This window comes from Agelaius phoeniceus, chromosome 2 (assembly GCF_051311805.1).
Source record: "Agelaius phoeniceus isolate bAgePho1 chromosome 2, bAgePho1.hap1, whole genome shotgun sequence".
In the NCBI taxonomy this organism is placed as follows: Eukaryota; Metazoa; Chordata; class Aves; order Passeriformes; family Icteridae; genus Agelaius; species Agelaius phoeniceus.
The window spans coordinates 88332412-88356296 of NC_135266.1; the positions used below are offsets into that span (position 1 = coordinate 88332412).

The 23885-nt window shown below is 48.5% G+C and overlaps 2 protein-coding genes across 2 annotated transcripts; one reads left to right on the plus strand and one right to left on the minus strand.

The window, feature by feature from the left end:
• Positions 1-8326: 8326 nt before the first annotated feature.
• LOC129117606 (homeobox protein NANOG-like) lies at positions 8327-10831 on the plus strand. Its single transcript, XM_054628356.2, has 4 exons — positions 8327-8522; positions 8825-9099; positions 9899-9988; positions 10409-10831. The coding sequence occupies exons 1-4, from the start codon at positions 8327-8329 to the stop codon at positions 10829-10831; spliced, it is 984 nt and encodes a 327-aa protein (XP_054484331.2).
• A 6103-nt stretch (positions 10832-16934) lies between these two features.
• LOC129117629 (homeobox protein NANOG-like) lies at positions 16935-22688 on the minus strand. Its single transcript, XM_054628394.2, has 4 exons — positions 22514-22688; positions 19133-19407; positions 17723-17812; positions 16935-17297 (listed from the first exon to the last, which is right to left on the minus strand). Exons 1-4 carry the CDS (start codon positions 22686-22688, stop codon positions 16935-16937), a joined length of 903 nt encoding a protein of 300 aa, XP_054484369.2.
• Positions 22689-23885: the final 1197 nt, after the last annotated feature.

Genomic DNA, 23885 nt, shown 5'->3' on the forward strand with positions numbered 1-23885 from the left:
CTTTTGTCAGTTATACTGAAGATGTATGTGTTATTTTCAGTCCTTCCCCACATCTGATAATTTGACCATTTAGCTCACACCAGACCAGGCCAAGGGCACATCATTTCGCCACAGAACTACCCAATGTCAGCCCATGGCAGCATTTTCCTGCAGTTTTGACACCAGTCTTTCAGATCACTGCCAGAGCGTTTAACCAGCATCTCAGCTGGTATATTTTAGCTTCAAACTGTGCAAACTCCATCATTATCCATAACCAAACCACAGAATTAAGAGCTGGCTTGGAGATGTACCCTAGAATAGCAGTTCCAGATAAGGTAAGGTCTTTCTCTAATATGGAAAGTTGCCTGGTGAACATGGGTTTGTGATGGACCCAGCACAGTGGAACAGCAGACATCCCTCAGTTATCTTGGACATTTACTGTATTCTAAGTACTCTACACCCAAAATAGTGGAACAGACCAGCTGAACAACTGGATACTTCTGCTGACAACTCATATAAAGCAAAACCCTCCTCCCCTCCAACATCAGCTGGCAAACAGCGTAGGCAGCCTCCTAAGTCAGTAGACTTCACAGAGCACAAGGGCAGGACTGGGAAGTGTTTCACCCATCCCTGTTGACCTGCTTTTCCTTGTATCTGAGCTGTGTTTTCTAACTGAGGCTGGCCCCTACTTGCCACATTGCCCAGCTCAACATCTTGATGTACCTAGTGGCCTCAGGCCAGAACGTAGAGGTTCCTTTACCTGTCTGAAGTTGACAGCTGACATCTACTGGTCTCAGCAGTTCCACTGTACTGATAGCAGGAAACTCCCTAACCCTGTGAAAATCTAGTCTGAGCAGGAAGCAGAGGTGTCTCAGGGGTCATAATAAGCCTGTGCTACAGCATGCCCTGGTCTCACAGCTTCACTTCCAAGTAAAAGGTGCATGTTTCCAACACACTCCTCAAATACAGACAGCTGCAAGCATGTTATGAACAAGCCCCAACCCAGGCCTGCTGAGCCAAAGTCAAATCTTCCACAACAAGTGCAGCTGTCTCCCTGAGGAGAGGATGAGAAAGAGACAAACAACCACATGCAGCAGATCTGAGTCAGGCCACTGAATACTCCACCGGAAAATGCTCAGACACCATAACGATGAAGGCAATCTAGGAACCTGGACCTAATAAAATGGTTTTCTGTTCTCTTTTTCTCTTACCTCCCCTCTACTTATTGTGGCTCAGCTTTTTCTCACTGTATCTAGCTTTATTTCTTTGTCCTGGAATGCGTGTATTGCCACATGTAAATAAAGGGCCAGAGTGTGCCCTCAGGTACACTGTTGCAAGAACAGAACAAATCTCAAACTTCAGTGCTACCCAAGTCGATGTGTGTCTTTGATTGTCATGGGACAAGAATCCCTCCCTGCTCCTGGTTACACAGAGGTAACAGAAATCAGCACCTGTCCCACTGGACTAACTCCCTCCCTTTGGGCCTTGACTTCAGGAAAGACTGAAACAAGATGTTCATGTCTTTTACCATAAGGGAAGTTTTAAGGCTACAAAGAGGATGTTACATAGAACAGCCTGATTTTGAGAATTTGCTTCTCCTCCTGTTCTCTGGTGCCATAGCAGATTGCTGCTAAGCAGGCTGCTAGCAGCCCTTGGCACTTCCATGACTGCATCGTTCAGCACCTCAAGGACAGCTCCAGGTGCTCCAAGCAGCTCTCTCAAGACACAAGAAGGTCAGTACATGAAGAGGACAATATTGAATCCTGTGACCAGTGTACATGTATTCTCTGGGGATCAAATCACAGGGAAAGAGTGCCAGCACATTGGTTCACAGAGCAGGTGGTTACTGATAGAAACTGAAATCTTTGGTGGTTTGTGTCAATGTGCTGTCTGTGCAGTGGCTGAGGAGAGACGAATTACACCTGACTTGACCATTTCTGCTGGAGAATTGGTGAAGTTTGATGGATGCAGTGAATGAAGAGAGACATCTGAGGCACTATCAGGTCAGAGGGCCCTGCTGGATCACAACTGACACCTGCATCTCTGCACCAGTCATTAAATAGTCTGCAAGGTTACTTTGCATCTGCAAGCACTTTTGACACTATTATTAGGCTGTTTATAATTACAGCAAAACAACATAGTCGTGAGTGGGGTTAAGAGAAGGTGTTCTCAGGCCTGTCTTAACCCCAGAGTTTGCATGAAAGACACAACCGGGGTTAAACAAGGAATTTTTAGCAAAATGTTTTTCTCAACACAGAGTCATGGCTCCACCATGACTAAGCTCTGCTGGAGAAGCATTTTTATTTTGTCACAGTAGTCTGGGGGTCTGGAGCTCTTTCGCTGTATGATTCTGTGGCTTCTGACCTTGCACCTGGGGAGAGATGCAGTCCATACTATAGTCTCTTTGGTATTTTGTTGCTGCCCCCAAAGATGTGCTTTCACAGCCTAATTTGAGCTCCATGGATTTAAAAAAGATGAAGTACAGGTAATTTTAACATTTACACCAATAATGGCGGCAGTGTTCCCCTGTCCGCTTTCCACCCTTCACTGGATTTAATTCCTAGACAAATGACACCCAGTTAAGAAAGCTCCAGCCTCTCACTGTTCGTCTCTTCTTTGTCTCTTTCTCTTTCCATCTCAGCCAAGTCGGCCATCTAAATATTCAGACAAAGGCAGGTAAATCTTTTTCTTCCGTCAGGCGGCGCAGACAACATCCACTTGCAGATCCCATTCCACAGCCCTGGGCTTACCGGCTCTGCCATTCAGATGTAGAGCGGGTGCCAGCCAGGGAGCCTCAGGCTCTAACACTTGCTAATCGCTCAGAATGCATGTGCAAGAGCCAGTCTTGGAGAAAAGCAGAGGGTGTATAGGTGGGGGCAAGGGCCAGACAATGGGGGGATCCCTGTCTCAAGCCCTGACAGATTTGAAAACTGAGCACCATTTTTCCTGATACTAGCATTCGCTGTAATTAGAGACTCGCATCACGGGTGATCTGCTCCTTTGGGGACTTTCTGAGACTTAAAAAAACACAGCACAGATTTGGCACAGTGAGCTGCCTGAAAAGTATGTGCTAACTTGGAAGAATTTGGTTGTGGGATGAGTTAGAAGCACTTCCACACTGTATGCCCACTTATGGCCTGCAGGAGTGTGATTACAGCCACCCACTTGGCACATAATCCTCATTAGCTCTGTCCTGATATTAATTTACCATGGGCACATACATGGGATCATCCTCAGGTGAGAGATGTGGGCGAAAGCAGGTGCCATAATACGTGGTGAACTCGAGAGAACACGAGATTCAGCCACCGCTTCAGTGTCCCGCTTGAACTGAAGGCTCTGGCAGCGCTGCATTTTGTAGGAAGCTATCCCTAGAGAATGAGGAAGACAAAGAAGGCTCAGGAGAGAGGGAAAAAACCCTTCTGTGTAATTTCAAAGTTCATGAGTGGTGTGTGTTTGGAGAACAAAAGACCAAGTGCTTGATGTAGAGCAGCTTTTCGAGGAGAGTGGGTGAGGTGGCTCATGCCAAGCACAGGGCCTTGGTACAGTGCAAAACACGGGATTTGTCATTCCCCCCTTAGGGTGGAAAGCATTTGAAGACAGCTCTGTCTGTGCTGTTTGCTTTTACTAACAGAGCCCATAGGAACAACCACACCAGGAAGGGCAAACAGGGGGGAGGATTCCAGCAGAGAGGATGCTTGGAAGGTTTTTGCCTGATATGCACATCTCCAATCCATGTTCCCCAGGATTTCACATAACCCTGGCTCCAAGCTGCTTGCAAGACTGCTCCATATTCCAGCTGATGGGCACTGGTAGGGGATGCTTCTTGAGATGAGTGCTCACAGCTACAGCACTCTGGCATCACGCGCATGGCAGGCATGGATGAAGGATTGGTAAAGAAAGAACAGACCTATCAAAGCCTAGAAACTCATGCTCTCACTAGCCTGCTTCCCACCTGCTCTATGACATGCAGCTTTCTTGCCTTTTCAGAGAAGAAAATCCCTGGCACTTGGCCTTGTGCCATGGATGGCCCGTGCCAGTCTGCCCCTGCACTGCTGACAAAGGGCCACATCACCCAGCAATTCTCAGGGCATCCAGAGACTGGGCTGCCAGGGGGAGGGAGGAGATTTGTCCTTTTCTCTACCTGCTCCCCTAAAGAGTCGGGAGAAAGGAAAACTGTATTTTAATATGAATGAGGGCCTAATTTTTGTTATTCTTTCTTGATTCTTTTCCTTCTACAATCTGTCGTCTTGGGTCCAGACTGCAGGCTATGACCATGCTACAGGGGACAGGTTGTCCAGAGCCAAGGGCTGGGTAAATACTGAGGTCTGCAGGGCAGGAGTGTTTTCATACACCTCACCTGGGGAGTGTTCACTATAAAATAAAATAAAATAAAATAAAATAAAATAAAATAAAATAAAATAAAATAAAATAAAATAAAATAAAATAAAATATTTTTAAAATTTAAAAATTATTTAATTTTTAATTTTTAATTTTTAAAATAAAAAATAAAATATTTCTTTAAATTTTAAAAATAAAATAAAAATAAAATAAAATAAATAATAAAAATATAATAAAAGTAATAAAATAAGATAAAATTAAATTAAATTAAATTAATGAAAAAATATAATAAAAATTTAAAAACTAAATAAAATAAAATTAAATTTAAAATAAATTTAAAAGAAAAAGAAAATAAAAAGAAAATATTTTTTTTAAAATTTAAAAAATAAATAAAATTAAATTAAATTTAAAATAAAAATTAAAAAATAAAAAAATTTAAAATAATTTAAAAATAAAAAATAAAAATAGAAAATAATAAAATAATAAAATTTCACATAAATAAAATAATAAACTTAAAGGTGCCTGCTAGGGACGAAAGCTCAGATAAGCTCAACAGAACACAGGGCAAGGATTTCCAGTTGCCTTCCCCAAGCACACACATCGCTGTCAGGGGATGGTGGTTCCCAGGAAAACCTCCGAGGGGCAGTGGGGCTCTGGCAGTGGCTCCCTGTTCAGTGATAGCGAGCCAGCACCCTGCTGCCCCGCTGAGCACCACCAACATGGGCAGAATGGCACAGCGACACGCAGTGGCACTTCACAGCCTCTACCAAAACACAGGCGACCCACATTACAGCCAGCTGCAGGAGGCGGGAGAGCACCTAATCTATGTAAAATTCGAGACAATCTCTACCACTACAGCATTATCCTGTTGATCAAAATGAGTTTAGCGATGCTCTGAGGTCGGAAAAGCCCAGCACTTCTGACCCAGTGGTATGAGCTCCAGAGCTGGATTTACAGCATTAGCCAGCTGGTGCTTCCCCAGCCTCCTTCCATGTAAACTGGAGTATTTGCATCACTTCAGAGCAAGCTTGAGCTCCAGCCCTCTGCAGGTAGGGACCCTACTGAGAATAATGGGAGATCCTTGTAGGGGGAACTTCTGGGATGAAACACCTTCCAGCCACTGTCCCATCTCACTGTGCTTAGACAGAGGCCAAGACTGCTTTTGGACCTGAGCTTGTGTCTCTGCTGCTGAAGCACTACAGAAGGGTTTGTTGGAGCATGCCACAGCCCAGTGGGTGGCTGCATTCAGTCCCACACACTTGATAGGAAAGATGTGTGCTGATGTCCTTACAAACAATCCCGTGGGTGAGGGTATGGGTGTCAAGAATAAGCCAACTTCTTACCTAAATAATGCTCCTCAGTACATAATGAGTGCATAATGAGCTGAGAACTGAAAAATAAGGGGGTAGCCACACAATGAAGGGAGAGGGGGACACAATCCAGGGTGAAAACCCAAATTGTTCCTGCTATTTGGCCCTGATGGGATAAACAGGATTAGACTAGATCTGACCTGCGTTGCAGTTTCAGCTGAAAACAGTTCCAGAAGAAACACAAGTGGATACTTGCATCTGCTCTGTGAGTCATTCCCAACACTTTTTAAAAGCATATAATCTCTAGAGATTTTGAAATTTTGAAAATTTTAAAAATTTTCCCAACATTATTTGAAAGCACATCAGCTCTAGAGAGTCATGGGCAGGATATCCAGTCTGAAGGCTGATGGTGCCACAGGCAGATGTTCTAAACCTGATCACCCCATGATCTTCCCAAATGTCCACATCATGTTTCCCATAGCATCCTCTGTGTCTGTATGACTTCTGGATTTACCTTTGCAATGTTTTCATGTGTATCATTTATTTGGGGGAAAAAAAGTGAATTTCTTTTCCTTAATAAATTCTGACTTTAGATGGTATGGTTTTATACACTTACACAAGTCTTATTTCTCTCACAATTACATTTAAAAATATATGTTTGGTAAGCTGATTAGAGTTATTGTTGGGGTGAAGGAGCAATTTATCCTCACTGGAAGGGGATATGTGGAAAAGCGATTTGGTGGTTAAAGCATAAAACAAAGGGAATGGAGGGCAAATGGGATGCGAAAACAAAAATATGAACAAAGACCTAAAAAAAAAAAAAAAGGGGGGAGGGGGAGAATTAAATCAGCTGCATGCTCACTACAAAGCAGGTCTGACCCTGGGACAGAAGCTGATATATACAAAAAAACTGATCTATGTATGAAACTTGCAGACTGCGAGCAGTCCTGCTGCCTTTCCAAGCACACACACGCAGCTCTCCGAGGGAGGATTCGCTGGCAGAGGGGGTGTTACTCGGTCTGTAAAACTCTAATCCCTCTGCCGCGGTTCCCCCTGCCCAGCCGTGTGTCCTCGCACGGCTCGGGGCTTCCCGCAGCCTCCGGGGCCGCCAAACACCAGGGCTGGGCTTGCAGAAACCCCGCGGGACTTCCCGTCCTTGCCAGGGGCTGCTCCTGGCGAGCTCGGAGAGACACCACGCGTGTCCCGGGGGGGCAGCCCTGCCGGCAGGGGACACGGGGACCGGCGGCTCCCTGCCCCGCCAAGGGCAGCAGGACGGCTTCGCCGCCGAGGGAAAATCCCTTTCCGCTCGTGCATCTGCTCTGCGAGCGAGTGACCTGCCCAAAACCCACAGCCCGGCTGCCTCGGCTTGCTTTGGGGCCTGAACCAGGCTCTGGCTCTGGCTCGGTATTTTCATTATAAGAGATTATATCCTCTTTCTCCCTCATTCCTAATAGTCCTGACTGATCTTGTCCGGATTCAGAGAAACTAGATCATTCATTAGGAGATGATCAAAAGTAAGCCCGGCAAGGACCCTTCCTTGCTGGCTCAGGGGACCAGCTGGGGCTCATTAGGACTCAAGATAGGAGGCGGAGATAAATTGAAATCAAGGGAGGTCTTTCTCTGTCAGGTCCTAAAGACGTTTAGCAGTGCAGCAGGTTAGTAGCTACACCCCTGCCTGTGCCCCGTTTTCTTGCGCTGGAGGAGGTGGGGAATTTGCTTGGTGCGTCACGTGCCTTCACTTGTACTTTTTCCAGGTGGTTTTCCAGGTTTTGTAACTCCCGGGGTGTGAGATCCTACCGATAAGTTTTTAATTTCCTTAAAGTAAGCAGTAATAGCTGGGGGAGGAGGGTGGCAAGGGAAACAGTTTATTCTTCCCAAGAAGGCCGTAGGCCCTAACTTCAAATCCTTAAGATCTGTAAAGCTGTTTTACAGCTGGAGTGCTCTTGTCTCCGTTTGAATTTGAGCCGGTGATTCCTATCCCTCCCTGCTGAGCAACAATTTATTATTTTTTTAAATTAATTTTTGTTTTAAAATATTGCTTTCTAATAAGTCTTAAATGGCGGGGGAAAGAAGCTTGGAAAATGTGCAGAACCGGACTGCCTGGCTCAGCCTTGGGCGAGCCGCTGGGAGAAGCAGCCCGGATTTCTTTGAGCCCTCTTCACCGCCACACAGACACGGCTCTGAGGGGCCATCCCCCTGCCCCCGTCCGGATTCACTCGCGGCGAGGTGCAGGGCTTATCTCTTTGCAATGATGGTTGCGATCTGCAATGCAGACGCACAAATCTCCTCATGCCCGCGGCGGGTTCCGGGGCCATTCTCTCTGTTTGGGTGGAGAACTGTGAAATTGGGGGTGGGGGTGTCTGCCCAGCTCCGTCCAACTCACCGGGCGACTCCGCTCGGGCCTGCTGCCCCGAGGGGCGAGCAGGGACCTCCTTCCCACGCCCCAGCAGGGAGTGATGTACTCATCCCCGCCGTGGCATCCACCAGCCAAGCTGGCAAGCGCAGCCCGGTGGCCCGGCCCTCCCCCGGTTCCTGAATGCCCTCGAAGTCCCTTCCCCCTAATCAACCAACTTTTAACATGACAATGGCCATGACAATACCCTCCAGCCAAGGCCAGGCTGGGGCGGACTTAAAGCATCTCCCCCCCAAAGGTGCGCATGTCCTCGGGCTGCCGGCAGTCTCAGCGGTCACCTCGACTCATGCTTGGTGCAGGGGCACCCGGCCCGGCCATGAGCGCCCACCTAGCCCCGTCGCAATACGTGCCGTACCCGGGCGCGGCCAGGTACGGGGACTATTACTGGCTCTCCGCAGGCAGCATGGACAGCGTGCCCACCGAGGAGGCTCCGGCGCCGGACGCGCTCCCGCTGCCCGCGGCCAAGACGCCCAGTCCCTCAGGTACGTGGCGGGCCGAGCCATCGGGCTGCCCTGGCCTGGCAGTGGCCGTGAGCCCCGGGGCTGGGAGGTGATGCCGATGCTGCGGGAGGGAGCCGGCTGCCAGCGTGGCCGCTCGGCCCACACGGGACGGGCCTCAGGGGCGCAGCGGTTCCGCTGCCGTGAGGCGACCCGTGCCTCGCAGCCCACGGCTGCGAGTCCCCAGGGCACCCGCAATCTCAATTTCTCCCGATTAGCTGGACTTTCAAGGTTTTTTGAGTCTTCCCTGAGTTATTTTGCCCACCGCAGTTGTCTTTTCTCCTCAGTTGAGTCTCCAGCTTCCTCCAGCTCCGGGACGCTCACGCAGTACCACACCCCCGACTCCGCCACCAGCCCCACCGCAGCGGGGAGCCCGTCTCCCCACTCCTCCCTCCAGAAGGTCAAGGCGCAAGGCAAGGGTGTGGTGAAGACGGGCAAGAGCCGCACAGCCTTCTCGCAGGAGCAGCTGAAAGCCCTGCACCAGCGCTTCCAGAGCCAGAAGTACCTCAGCCCCCAGCAGATCCGGGAGCTGGCTGCTGCTCTTCAGCTCACCTACAAGCAGGTGAACATCTTTTTTTTTTTTTTTTTTTTTTCTTTTTTTCTGTTTTTGGGGTTTTTTTGTTTGGTTGGTTGGGGTTTTTTTTTTTTTGTTTTTGTTTTTTGGTTTGGTTTTTGGGTTTTTTTTTTTTAGTGTGTGGTTTTTGTTTTTCTTGGACCCCAGAGAGAAGTTTCTTTCATTATCTTGCAAGTGCTACCTCTTACATGAGAGAGCAGAGGGTGTGAAAATCTATGACTCAGTCTTAGGTTTGGTTCCAGCACTATCCACCCACTGCGTGCAGGTGTTCGAAAGGCCCTGCAGAGCAGCGAAGCAGGGCTGTGCAGAGTCAGGTTAGTGCTCTGCATGGACATGTGCTGTTTCTGAGTGTAGAAAGAGACCTGCGCTGCTAGGCAAGAGGCCTTTCCTGGTCCGAGTGGCACCGTGGGCTCTCCCTAGAGGAAAGAAGGGTCCTTGTCTTAGCAGCTGCCTGTGTATGATTAAAGGAGCCACCCATTCCTGAGCCCTGACCATGACACAGCGGTGAGATGGTGCTGTACAACCTGATTCCTGCAGTTGCCTTGGCTGGTGTTTTAGGCAGGCTTTTTGAAGTCGGGAAAGATCCATTGGTGATCTAAGGAATAGGAATGTTAGTTTTCATGTCTCAGCTCTGTGATTTTACAGCCACCTGCATCTGCTGCACGTTGTTAACTGCTGAAATTATTTACAGTATTAGAAGTTAGAAATGGGATTGTAGCAGAAATAAAGATGTATAGTAAGCTCTTAAAAATTAATTTCTAAAAATTAATTTCTGCATCACTTTTAGGTGAAAACATGGTTTCAGAATCAACGGATGAAATTTAAGCGTTGCCAAAAGGAGAGCCAGTGGATGGATAAAGGGATGTATTTACCACAGGTGAGTAAACCCCCCCATCACCACCAGTCACGGCTCCTCCAGTCTGCGGGGAGAATGCCCAACCTGGTAGGTAATTCAAACGAGCCACAGGACTCAATATTCCTCGAGCCAGTTGTATTCCTCGAGCCAGTTGTATTCCTCGAGCCAGTTGTATTCCTCGTAACAGGGCTTACAATGGCATCTCTTTTAAGATGGTTTCCTTCTCCCCCCGCCCCAGCGTGGTTGTTCCTGGACACGTTGAGCTGGAGATTGCTAACCGGTCATCTCTGCCATTACTGGTCTCTTGGGAGGACAATGGGCCTGAAAAAGGCGCTATTGTTCGGCTTGGAGGGGGGGGCTGGAGGAGAAAAGAGGACCCATCCGAAAGAATGGGTCGTTGGTGTGGTTCTGCACTGCTGAACGACTTTCTTTGTCTCCTAGAATGGGGTTCATCAGCCTGCATACCTGGATATAGCACCCACGTTCCACCAGGTCTTCCCTGCCGGTTCCAGCAGGAACTTCCAGGCCGTGTCCAACGTGCACCAGACTTACAGCAGTGGACAGACTTACGGAAATGGGCAGAACCTGTACTCGTTCCCCTCTGTGGAGGATGAGGGGCTGTTTGGAAAAGGTGGGACGAGCTGCAATACCCAGCAAACCATGGGTTTATTAAGCCAGCAAATGAACTTCTATCACAGCTACTTTGACAATATAGATTATGTCAGTGTGGAGGTTGAAGACACCTTCAACTTCCAGAACCCCTCTGACACTGTCACACCATTTTCGAGCTCTCCTATACAGAATCAATGCCAGTTACCTTGGCATCCCATGGGGACCCAGAGTGGGTATGAGTCTCAGGTTTGAGTATCTTTTTCTCCCACCTCTTTTGTTCACCCATGGGATTTACAGGGTTTTGAAGTCATGTTCTATTTGTTTTTCTTGCCCCTCCTCCACTACTGCTGTTTTATCTAATGGGGGGGGGGGGGGGGGCTCAGCACCCTGCTGCCTGGAGTTAGTTTCCTATTTAAGTGCGCCTGTCTGTTCATAGCTAACCCTTGGCAAAGATGCTTTGGGTATTGATGAGTTTGAACCTCATTTATTGAGGCCAGTGTGCAATGTTCCAGCTATGAACAGCAAAGGTTGCTAAGGTCTGTTTGTTGTTCAAGTCTCACCTTCTTTGCTGCCTCTCTAGCAGGTGATCTCTGATCCTTGCCCCGTGTGTCTTGCAGCAGAGCTTCCACTGCAAAGGAGGTGAATGTTTGTTGTTGCTGAATAATTTGTTATCAAGTTTGTTTTTTTGCAGTGTTACCGAGCATGTTTTATGTTATATTCATGTTGTGTTTTATTGGTTTTTCTGCTAAATGTTCAATGTTCTTAATGTTCTTACAAAGTTGTTTGACTTGAAAATAAATTACTTTATTTTAATATTGTGATGCTGTCAACAGCTTGCATTTGAACAGCTGGCTACGAGAGTGATTGTGCTACACAGGTTAGACCTGCAATACTGAGGAAAGGGAGGGGAAAAATAACCCTACCGTGTTTCTCTCAGAGGTGGGATCAAGTAATTGTTTAAAAAGAGCAAGGTCTATCAGCCTGTTTTTAATAGGCAGGTGTGCAAACTACTGCAAGGAGGGTGGGGGAGGCTCTAGGGCCAGGCGACTGGACAAGCTGCTGGCTTAAAATGATGTGCAGCCCTGTAACGTGCTTCTATTAGCCCCTGAGCAGCAGTGCTTCAAAAGAAAGTATTGAAAAAGGATGGAGCAAAAGAAAGTGTCCTGGAGATTGTGTGGGCCTCCTGCTGGTGCTCCAGAAGGTCACAACTGGAGGTCTGGAATCCCACCTAATTAAATATGCAGCTCTGTTGGGGTTCTTGTGGTGACCTCAAATGGCAACAGAAGTCTGCGACTAGGTAACTAAATCTTCTGCCTCTGGCACTGCAACAAAACCAGAACCAAGTTGCTATTTAGTCATACTCCCGACTAGCAGAAATTGTCTTTAGGTTTAATCCCACGTTCTTTAAAGTACACTACACAACTTTAGCCCTTAATCTGTCCGAAAGGGGTAATTCAATGGGTACTCCCACCGAGCACAATTAGCTAAACTGGCAGCTGACTGCTCGGGCTCAGACTGCTGCAGGTCCTTTGCCGAACAGAACCTGTTTGTGTGGGTGCAAAGGCATATCCCCTCTTTTCCTGTTGCAACGCTGCACTCCTCTGCTCCTGAGGCAAGGTACAGCAGGTACAGGAAGGAGAGAGGAGCAGAGGCTTGAGCCTGTGTAGAGGACAAAAGAATGAGTCACTGATATGTTAAGACTGCCAACCTTAAAACAGGAGAAAAAGGTTAAACTGGCCCGGGAGAAGGGGAAAAGGTTCACACCGTTTTCTGTATTACAGAACAAGAGCTCCTTTCCCATCTGGATGGGAGCTTCATATCCCAGTAGCATTGAATGAATTCTGGGTGATTTTCTAGCAAAAGTATTTCAACAATTTACTTGGAAAAAATAAAGGTGAACCATATAAATCACCTAAATGAGTCATACATACTATGCCTTGTCTTTCAGCTTTAGAATTAGCAGCTTATGATTTTGGGGTTCTTTTAAGATGCAGTCTTTAAAGAAGTAATATACAGATCTTTGCAGAACAGTTGCAGAGAATGCCTGCTGCAGTTTACCTGTGCTGCTCTGTATATTTTGTTTCCACGTGTCTGCTGCAAAGGTAAGGAGATAGCCAGAACTCTGCTGGCAGATGTCTTTCTGCAAAACCAGATATTGTTGCTAAAACAGCCCTGGGGCTGAAAATGATTGCTCTGCATGTTGTGGTTTGTTACTCCATGTACTGTGGGAGTGTTCTGTGGAAATTGAGAGTTCCCTCATGGCTGTGTTATTCCCCTGATTGCTCAGCCTGGATTGTGTGCAGGTTTGGCAAACACATGTAGCTGGAGGGAGCGTGTGGAGCAGCTGTTCTTAGAGTTTTGGAAGGTGGGCTGGAAAGGACTCACAGTTGCCCAGGAAGTGTTTCTAGAGCCTGTGGAATTAAAAATCAGGACTGTCTTTCCTCAGAGCTGGTGATCTGTTGCCTTCATGTGCCTGAATCACATCAACATGTGAAACAACTGCACAGGTAATTGGGCACTACTACCAAAATGGGTGGAGATGCAGGTGCCTCCAGCCTCATCCTTGCAGAAGTGTTGGTGTTAGTTCCTTAGAGGAAGAAAAAGCATGCCAGCAAAAGCTCTTTCTGCTAGGATGCATTACACCTCTGTTAGGACTGCTGCTTCCCGTGACTGCTGTGTAACAGTGACTTCTGCACACTGCAAACATTTGCTTTGCTAGGAAATCTTTTTAGGATTAAGCTGTAAGATGATTTGGAGCTCTTCATATGCATTACAGCTTGTGGGAATACACTCCTCATTTACAATATCTGCAGTGACAAAAAAGCTGCAACTGTAGTTCCGGTGATGCAGAGAACTCCACCTAAACAGAAGAAATTTGGTCTGGTAGAGATTATGCAGACCAGGATTTTATTCTGTAGTTCACTGGGTTCCAGCTATCCCACAGGGAAAATACCAAGAGCAGTGGAAACAACCTCATTCCTTGCTTTTCATGTCAGTGTGGCCTGCAGGGGTTTTACAAGCTACATCTTTCTTCTGAGTGATCCAGGAGCAAGGGCTCACAGCCCCAGTTGTCTCTCAAGCCCCAGTTGTCTCCCCAGTGCAGATAAAAGTAATGATCTTTGCGTTAATAGGCTCTTCCCTAGAGGCATACGTAAGCATATTTAGCTATCTAACAACACCACATGACCTGAGCGCTGAGCTAGCAGGGTTTTGGAAATTTTCAGTCAAGCATTGCCACATCTCTCTTGCCTGGCCTGTCATCAGAGGGCAGCAGCATATTGGCTGATACTGAATAGTCATCAGGCATGAATTATTCTAAATCATTGCACTTGGATATTAAAATAAAAGGAAAAAAAAAACCAAACTAAATTTAAAAAACCCCAACATCAAATAACCAAACCAAAACAAAACCCCCAAGAAACCATAATCCCAAGTATTTTCCAACCTGTGAGGGTCATGTAGTCTTCCTGCTGTCCAAAGTTTTGAAGAGTACCCTTGGGTCATATCTGAGAATCTCTTTCATAACCAAGCTAGAATTAATTTCTCATACTTGACAAAAGTCCATCTGCTGTCTAGCAGCTGGAGAGTGTCCAGGCCATTAAATCTTTTACAAATTACAACACTGGGACGTCTGCTTTGGGGGAGCCCCAAGATCCAGGAAAGTCATAGCTTAGATACTAGAGAAAGACCAGAAAAGAAACTAAGTCCCCAGTGTCCCTCTGGCTGGCTGGGGCTGAGGGCCTCCCTCTAACAGTAGCTACATTCCTGCTGTTTTTACACAGAACATTGGGAATGCAGCTCCTGATACAGCAGACATCAGTGATCTCCCTTCCTGGGAGCTGCTTACTTGCCTGTTTGGAATTGCTGCAGGCTTTTGGACTCCATAACCACCTGTGACAATAAGGTCTATCTTTGGATGTTACCTCTGAAAAATTGTGTCTCTGAGGAAACCACAAGATTTGGTACTGTTTGCTGAAGGTCAATAGCAGGGCGATCACAGCTGTTGCTCTTACAGACAACAGCTTTCTGCAAGCCAGTCCCAGAGCCTCCACAGCAAAATCCGGCATCTCTGAAGGAGCAGGGCATGACATGTGGCTCCTTTTCCAGAGAATTAGTAGTGAGGACGTGCTGCAAGCTCAACTTTTTTTACCTACAGCGGCCTTTGATGGGTTGGCATGGAAAGGTTTTAGGTTATATTCAGGTAAGTAAACAGAACTGTTGGCTTGAGAAGAACTGAAAAATATCTTCATTCTGGTGTGAGAGCCTTGATAATTGCCGCTATTGTCCACCCTCCAGTGCTAGCCAGCACCTTTTCAGAGGACTTAATTGTTCCCCACCCCTGGTTTCAAGAACAGTCTTGCCCATCCTTAGCGACTTGATGGTTGCAAGAGGAGAAGGCGGGGGCTGTGCAGAGACTACGTGACTCACCATCCAAAAGGCTTTATCTTTACCAGATCATGCCGGCCACGTGTTGTGGTTCAATGCCAGGCCGTAAATGAGCACCATGCAGCAACTCAACTTGATCACACCCCATCACTGGATGGGGAAGAGAATCAGAAGACTAAAAGCGAGAAAACTCGTGGATTGAGATAAAAACCATTTAATAGGTAAAGTAAAAGCCGCACACACAAACAAAGCAAAACAAGGAATTCATTCACCCCCTTCCCATAGGCAGGCCACCTCCAGGACAACAGAGCCCCATCCTGTGTAATGATTCCTTAGAAAGACAAATGCCATCACTCTGGATGTCCCCCCCTTCCTCCCCCCAGTTTTCTACGCTGACCCCAATGCCATATGGTATGGAATATCCATTTGGTCAGCTGGGGTCAGTCTTCCCAGCTGTGTCTCCTAACTCCTTGTGCACCCTGGCCTTCTTGCTGTCAGGGAGATAATGAGAAGCAGAAAAGGCCTTGACACTGTGCAATTCCTGCTCAACAATAATGAAAACATCTCTGCATTATCAACTCCATTCTCAGCACAAATCCAAAACACAGCCCCATGCCAGATACTGTGAAGAAAATTAACGAACACAACCAAAGTCAGCACACCACACAGTTTACAGTAGAGTCAGAGTGTCTGTGTGAGGGAATGGGAGAGGGAACAAACAGCTGTGAGGCACAGGGACATAAATCAGCTTTGCCAATAGAAGTCCATGCCTCTTATTACTCCAGTCACAGAAATCACTGCCTTCATTTTATGCTGTTTTTTTTTTTAACCATGGCAGCTACTTCATTGCATTAAGAGAAATTCTTTGTCATCATCAAAGTGATAGAAAATGTGTGACTCAGGGAACTGGAGGCCTGTTATTGCATATACTTTGCTACACATATCTGGTTTTAGGTACTTTAGACACTTACATAGACAAGTTTAGAAATTATACTACCTCCATGACAGTCCCCCTATTCACTACTGCTGGATATGGAAAATTCTTAAGGTGGGTGACAGTTACTCACCTGTTTTTCCGACTCGAGATATCTGGCATTGCCAAGAGCCATGAAGCTGATCCACTAATAACACAGAAAAACTTCTGTTTATAGTTTCAGTATCAAATAACAATGGCATACAGTTGCTATGGCTATTTATGCTCCATCTGGTTTTTATATTGCAATGCTCTATTGCAGTGGAAAAAAAGAGATATATAAAAATACATAATGCATCTTAAAAAGTACTCTTTTTTATTTGCCAAATTGAATGCACCGTTAGGCTTTCTCAGGGGGAGGCACAGAAAGATACAGACTAGAAGGAAGGGCTTATAAGATCATCTTACCAGCCTTTCTGCAAGCTACTTGTCACAACTCCCTTCACTAGACACTTCATCACTTCACCTCATGGCTGATATACAGAACTGATGGTTTACACTTCAAATGGATAACTGGCATGTGGCAATAACTTCTCCAACTTAAATTAACAGTAAGTGACCAGCACCTCTCCATACAGCTCCTGGCTTCATGTGCTATGTACACACAACTGTACAGTACTACATAGAAATGAGATTCCCAAAGGAATCCTTGCTTTAGACAAGTTACACAATTCATAATTAAGAAGATCCAGGGCATAAGCTGTGTAGACAGATCTTGGGCTTTGCTATAAGGGAGCTTGGTTGTCAGTGCCAATCAAGAAAGGAATGTGTGTGTGCGCACATGTACGGGCACAGAAACGAAGGGCTCTGTGTGAGTGTACCTGGGCAAATACGTTTGGGTCACTGCACAGCTGCATGTCTGCAGGCACACATCTGGATGCCAAAACAGGTTTTAGCTACAAGGCGTCCCTGAGGTGGCCAGCACACGAATAACAAAGGGAAAGATGGGAATAAGATTTGATTCCTGGCTGCCCAAGTACCCCACATCCACAGTGCTTAGGAATGATAAAGATGATGGCTGGCAGCAGTTGGAAAAGGAGCCCCCATGGTGGCTGAGTGGTGAAAATTACAGCCATCCCCTGTCTTGGAGCCTGGATATTCCACACTGCCAGGATAGCTGTGGTAAAAGTCTACTTTGTGCTGAGCAATGAAGCCCACTGTCTGCTGGACACTGCAGGTCCCCCCGCCTTTGCCAAAGACTCCTCCATCCTCGCTGGTCAGGATTGTGTAAGCGTTCTGCCCTGCTCCATAGTGCTGACAGGGGGCAGGCATGGTTTGCACGTTGCCAGCTGTGGTGATGGGGTAGCCCTGGTGGAATTTGGGGTGCATGTCCAGGTAAGTTCCGCTCTGGAAGCCACTCTGAAAGGGAAGGTAAAGAGTCAGAACACACAGAGCTTCTCCATTGGTGTCCACAGGCCTGACATGTACTGGGGCTCTGTCCCTTCACATTTCATATTGTCTATTGACCAGCAGCAATAGCATGGAGGGCAAGAAGAACTATGTCCGTTCCCATAGTTCAGGGGGGGATACACAATCATATATACATTCATATATACATAAGAGGAAAACAGCTTTTCCCTGGAAACATTTCTGTGGTATAGCCAGCCCACTGCTGGGCTACCACCAGTACACATGGTGTGGTGCCCAGTCTGTGCCTCTGTGCTGAGCAAACCAGAAGGCCAGGTACGCTCACACTCGTATGCTTCAGTTGCCCCCATGGAGGAAATAGGGGACTGATCTGCCCAAACAGAAGAGCCATGATGAGCCATGTGTTGTGTTCTTACTTGAGTGAGACACTGAGCCCGTTCGCTCCACAGGCTCTGCTTCTGGCACCTTTTCAGCTTCATCCTCCGGTTCTGGAACCAAGTCTTCACCTGGGAGGGGAAGGGAAAGCAAAGAAAATGTCAGCAAAGGAGAGGGAAAAACAAATGTAACCAAATTCACAAGCAGGAAGAACCAGAGGGAGTGACCAGATGGCAGAGATACATGGGCAGCAGCAGATAAAAGCCTTTAGGAACTCCTGTGGGGGTGTTGCCACGGGGAGAGGTCTGTCTAGCAGCCTCAGCAGGTGGCTAGTGCAACTGTGTGAGGGGGGAGGGGGTGGCTCGGGGTCAAGAGACAGTGATAGCTGGGACGAATGAATTCATTCCGAACATGGACGTGAATGATTGGTGTAAATCAGATTTACCGACACCTCTACAAGCCCCCTGCACTACAGGCAAACTTCTAAGACGCTGTTTCGGCATGTTTGCTAACAGAGAAGGGACAGACTTGCTCCTTGTCCCCAGCAGTTCCCAAATTCAAAGCTCCGTGCTGGGGCGAATTCCTGGGCCATTTCCCCCCGGGCTGTGTCTGCACTGTGAAAGCAGCCTTTGCAGGGATGTGGATTGAAGGAAAGGGCAGACTGTCCCACCTGCCTTGCTCCTGACAGAACCAGTTCAGTGTGTGCACTTAAAATGCACATATAGCTTTGTTAGTCCCAGGGCACCCCGGCCACCATGCCCAGCTCTGGGATTCAAATTTCAGCAAGATTTTGGACTTGTAACTGCGAGCTCTTGTGCCCATTGCCCAGCCCCCCCTGCTTTAGGAAGGCAACATTGGAGGCAGCATCATTTCACTAAACACAACCTACCTGGAGATCAGCAGAGACCCTAAAGGGCAGTGATGTGTGAACCTAGCAGCACCCATGGGGAGGAGGGAGCACATGTCAAGCAGCCAGGCAGAGCTGAGTCTGGAGCATTATTAGATACTGGACAAGATAAGACCCAGGAGACACTAGCAAGAGCTTTCAGCATGTTGCAGCAGCCCTGTGATTCAGAGAACAGATGCATGCCAGGGTTTCTGAGAAGTTCACAGCGCATGAAAAAAATCTGTGAAGTGCTGCAAAGCCCAGGGTAGGGACTGTTTGTGGTGAACAACATATTCATCACTGGGTTTGCAATTCTACTACGGGTGTTGGTAACAGAACCCTTGACTGACCCCCGACTTGGGAGGCCCAAATTAGGTGCCACTGACCCCTCTATCTGCAAAACTGCTTCTGATGTCTGGGCATGAATAAGCAGGAGAGCAACTGTTAGCTGGCACCTTCGCCTCAGTCCCTGCTGGGCACTCATCTTTCCATCCTGGCACTCCCTTAAGTGACCACTCAGCCACTGTGAGATTGATACACTGTGGGTCAAAGTCTCTGTGTTCACCTGCTTGTAGGTGAGCCCCAGGGCAACAGCCAGCTCCCGGATCTGCTGGGGGCTGAGGTACTTCTGGCTCTGGAAGCGCTGGTGCAGGGTTAGCAGCTGCTCCTTGGAGAAAGCTGTCCGGCTCTTGGTCTTCCTGATCCCCTCCACACCATATTCTCTGCCCTTTTGAGACTTAGCTGAAGGCTGTGGGGATGAGGATGAGGAATGTGGACTGGTGGCTGAATCTGGTGTGAATTGGCTGAAATTCCCAGAACTGGATGAAGCTGGGGACACTTCTATAAATAAAAAGAAAATGAGAAAAGGTCTAAGAGACAAAATGTTTAGCTGTAAGGGTATGAGCATGCTCCCTGCCTGCTGTAGAGTTCCTTGCCTACCAGACAGGAGCTTTTTAGAAGCAAAGGCTTGTGTGGCCCTCCTTTCTTCACAGAGCTGTGAGCACAGACAAGTACACTGAGAGCGAGCAGCTTCCCAGCTCAGTCCCCCTGGGATCTTCATGACTCCCTTCTGCCAGGCAGAAAAGTCAGGGCAGGGAGCGGCGCAAAAGCGTGGTGCACATTGGTTCACAGTGAACTCTCCTCCTCCAGATGGCCTCAGTAATATTTCAGTCTGATTGTGGTGTAAAAAGGCCTTGTCATGACTGCAAGCATAGCTCTGGGTTGCTGGCTGGGCTCTCCAGAACTGCCTACCCAGCAATACCAAGGCACTCAATAGAGACAAAACAGCCTCTGACCAGGGTGTACAGTGGGGCAGAGCAGCCAGTGCTCACAGTGAGGGCAGCAGGTGGAGAACATCAGGCAATGGATATTGGCTCAGTCCTGTTTGCCTTTGTCTCCCACCACAGACCATGCCACTGCTGGAGACACTATAGGTGGAAGGAGCTATTTGTCTGAGAGGGGCTTTTGGTGAGAGAAGAATGAAGGAAAGTAATGTCACACGGAAAAGGAGAGGGAGAGGAAAGGTGGGTATGTGAAACAGGTGAAAGGAGGCAGTAATCCTGTACCAGGGACATAGGGGACAAAATTCAAGAGTGCAGAGGAAGGCATTCAAGCCCCTTCTAATTTGTCCTGGTGTGTGTCTTAAGGGATCTCTGTTGATGGCAAAGTTGAGATAAAGACCTAAGGGAAAAGTTTCCTGAACAATCTGGGCTCCTAGTGAAGACAAAACCTGCCAAGATGCAAAGTCATTCAGGCTGCAGGAATAAGAAAATGTGTCACATGCCAGATTACTGGGGTCCGAGAGAGGCTGAGACCCCCTCAGGCCAACCTGACTGAAGGGCTGTGATACCAGTCACTCCTCTTTCCCCTAACTACAATGATGAATCTGCCCATCCCTCCCTCCTCCAGCTACTCCTCTGCAAACTGTCCTGCATGGTCCATCCCCTCTCCTCCTACTGGAAGTGCAGTGAATGGGGCAGTGCCATTTCAGTACACACCTTCTGACTACTGAGCCCAACCAATGTCTCCCAACCTCCTTAACAGTCACCCTGAGAGCTGTGACACTGAGACACTCTCCTCAATCACCAGAACACATGTCCAGAGCAAAGCACTGATGTCCCCCGGAGGAATGGGCTTCCCACCCATCCTACAAAACCTTTCCTTCTTCTGTCCTAAGCTGAGAGTCTACTAAGCAATCACTGAAAAGCCTTGGAGTCCTGTTGGACCTCAGAAAGGTGGCCACATCTGTGGCAGTGTGCCCCTTGTAACTCTCCTGACAGAGGCATGCCTATCTCTGTGGTGCCTGCCACTCAAGGCTTGCCTGCTCTGGGCCATTTGCTGTCCCTAGGAGATGACAGCACCCAGAGCAGGGGCTGGGTGAGCAGCCAGGGGTGTAGTGGGGCAGGTTTCCAGCACTGGGGAGTGGGGCCATGAGGACTGCAAAGGGATTCTGTCTGCAAGCATGAAAAGGCTGTCAGCAGAAGAGGTGCAAGGGCCTGTAGTGTTATGTGCATGGGGTTAGACTGCAGAGCCTTGAGGAGGCTGAGCATCAGTGACCTGGCTGCATGGAAAGCTAAAACTTCATGTGGTATCACAGGATGCTTGGATCCTGCAGGCTGTGCAGTAAAAACCTGATAGGGAAGAAATGAGTATGCTGGGAACATGGGCCTGGAAAACAGGAAAGTCTCCTGTTAGACAGGAACCACAGCGAGACACTGTAGAACTAAAGCTCCCCCAGGCTGCTGCTTGACCTGTCATCCCAAAGCCCAATGAAATGTATTGTGTGCAGCTTGAGCTCAGGACAAAAGTGCTCCTTCTCCCATAAGAAGAGAGGAAAGGAGAGAGGAAGTAAAAAACACAAACCACAATGCAACAAATATGAACATGAAAGCCTGTAACAGACCCACTCTCACAAGGCCTTGACATCTGTAAGCTTTGACTTCTGCGACCGGGCTCTCTCTGAGAGAGGCATGAGGGCATTTGAAGATGGGGTTAAAGTCTATGTACCAAACCCAACAGGGGCACACAGAGTCCATCTGCCCGCTGCCTTTGTTGGGCAGGCAGCATGCAGAGAGGTTACATGGCAGGTAGCCACATGTGAGTAGCCATAGGCACTCTGCCTGAGCCTGGAGCTTCCCACAGCAACTGACAGCTGGAAAGTGGCACCCCAAAACCTGGCTCTTCTCCCACCCTTTTACCTTGCTAGGGTGCTGCCCTGCTGACCATAATGTGGGGCTGGGCGAAAACCTGCTCTTATCAGCTCTTCTATTGCCCCTCACTGGACTGGGAGAGGAATGGCAGGAACAGAAAATGTCACTCTGGTGACGCCTGGGACTTTTTGGTTAAAAAGGGAAAGGCAAAGCAACCAGAGCACAGAAATAAGAGGGAAATAGACGAAAATGGCAAAATGAAAGAAGCAGTGTAACAATGCGAGATTTAAAGGAGCAGATCTTCCAGCACCCAGTGATTCAGAGCAGGCCTTGGCTCATGATTAATAAGTGCATAAAGGATGCAAGGAGTTTGTAAGAGGATGAGGGATGCCACAAGAAGTATCTCCAGGATCTGTTTCTCTCGATGGCACAAATGACAGCATTTAACTAAAAGGAGGCCCAGACATCCCTGCACCAAGAACCATGAATTTCCATAAGACCAAGTTGTCACTCTGCCCTTCAGCCTGGAGAACAGACCTGACAGTGCCTCGACTCTTTCCGGCTCTTTTGAGGTTTAGGAAACCAGCTGGCAACCACCCAAGAAAAGTAGCATGGAAGAGTGGTGTGACTGGCCAAGGTCACCCCTCCTCCTTGCCCACCACAGCGCACTTTGCCCGGGTCACGCACTAGAAAACCAAGGCAGGGAAAGAGAAAAATCCGCTCAAAGTCATTTGAGCCTGACCTGGGAGCAGAGTTATCCTGGGGGTCACCTCCAGGATGTAGCTGCAAGGCCTTACCTGCCGTGTGCCTCCTGCCCGCAGCCTGCGGAGAGTGCCCGGCGTGTCCGGCGGGCCCGGCCGCTGTGGGGGCCTGTCCTGCGGCCCCCGCCGCGCTCCAGCAGAGCTCCAGGGGGCCCCGGGCAGCCCCGCCGGGGTACGCGGGGCACGGCGGCAGCGCCAAGTGCGCGCACATGGGCAGCGGCCGCAGGGGCGGATCCCCCCTCACGCCAGCTGTCACCTCCACCTGGGGGCAGGTCCCACCACCGAGCTGAGGCGGCCCCGAAGCGCAGACAGGCCTTTATAGCCGGCCATTGCCTGCCCCGGACCGCAATATCCACCGCGGCCCGCTCCTCCGGGCTCTTTGTCATGGTAAAGAGGCCGATCGGTGGGGTGGGGACGGGGCAGGGGGGAGGGAAAGCGGCGCTCGGAATGGCATCAGGGCTCAAATATGTTCCCTCTGAATTCTTCCCATTCTGCAGGTTCCTCAGTCACACCTGAGCAGGGTCTGACCCAGAGCCCCAGGAGAACTCCTCCCCTTGATTCTGTGGGCTCTGCTGGGCTTGTCGCGGCTCAGAATGCCCTGAGCGCGGATGTCCCGTACAAGACAGATGTTCCCTTCATTGGGAGAGCACATCCCGGCCCGTCTCCACCACGGCGAGGGCACAGCAGCTGAATCTGGTGCTGAGCTGCTCCGGACCGTGCCGGCTAAACCCACACCCTGCCCTGGGCTTGTGGGGAGGGTTCTGAGACCTTTGCTTTGTGGCTTGTGTGACACTGACACCTCCCCAGGACCCACAGACACCCCCTACTGACCTGACAGCACCTCCCATGCTCTTGATGCAGATGTCAGAGATGGGAGAGGGGAGGGAAATGAGTAAGAATTACAGCTGGGGACTAGAACATACTTTTCTTCTTCTTCTTTTCTCTCATTTTTTAACTGAGGAGGAATTTCCTTCATACAGGCCTTCGAGGGAGCCAGCTGAAAATGTGTTTGGCCCATGTTCAACAAGCCTGTGCCAGAGCAAACTCAGAAACACTGGGCAAGTCACATCCAACACCAGATCTGACTTTGCAGAGCAGGCTCAGAAATCTCAGCTGGCTGGTCTCCAGGGGGACAACCAGCAGAGGCATTTTCATTGTGGAGCTAGGAAAAGATCTAGTGTATGTAAGGTCCACAGCTAACAGATTTGCTTGCCCATGGCAAAGCACATCCTTTTATTTGTGTAGCCTTGGCTGTGGCCTTTGTCAGGCTGCTGCAGGTTGTTTGGAATAAAGGAGATGAAGAGTTTCCTTTAGGACAGGGTTAGCTGATGCTTCCTGACATATGGCCTACCCAAGGGGGACAGGCACCTGCAGAGCTGTTCATTAAATAACTAAAGGTAAGTGAGTG

What these genes read in the sequence shown, in the direction of transcription:
- LOC129117606 (XM_054628356.2), top strand. Translation starts at nt 8,327, where the DNA reads ATGCTTGGTGCAGGGGCACCCGGCCCGGCCATGAGCGCCCACCTAGCC. An exon ending in CAAGACGCCCAGTCCCTCAG is followed by an intron (nt 8,523 to 8,824) that starts GTACGTGGCGGG and finishes TTTTCTCCTCAG; the next exon opens with TTGAGTCTCCAGCTTCCTCC. An exon ending in TTCAGCTCACCTACAAGCAG is followed by an intron (nt 9,100 to 9,898) that starts GTGAACATCTTT and finishes CATCACTTTTAG; the next exon opens with GTGAAAACATGGTTTCAGAA.
- LOC129117629 (XM_054628394.2), bottom strand. Translation starts at nt 22,688, where the DNA reads ATGTGCGCGCACTTGGCGCTGCCGCCGTGCCCCGCGTACCCCGGCGGG. An exon ending in TGGGGCTCACCTACAAGCAG is followed by an intron (nt 17,813 to 19,132) that starts GTGAACACAGAG and finishes TTCCCCTCCCAG; the next exon opens with GTGAAGACTTGGTTCCAGAA. An exon ending in GGGCTCAGTGTCTCACTCAA is followed by an intron (nt 17,298 to 17,722) that starts GTAAGAACACAA and finishes CTTCCCTTTCAG; the next exon opens with AGTGGCTTCCAGAGCGGAAC.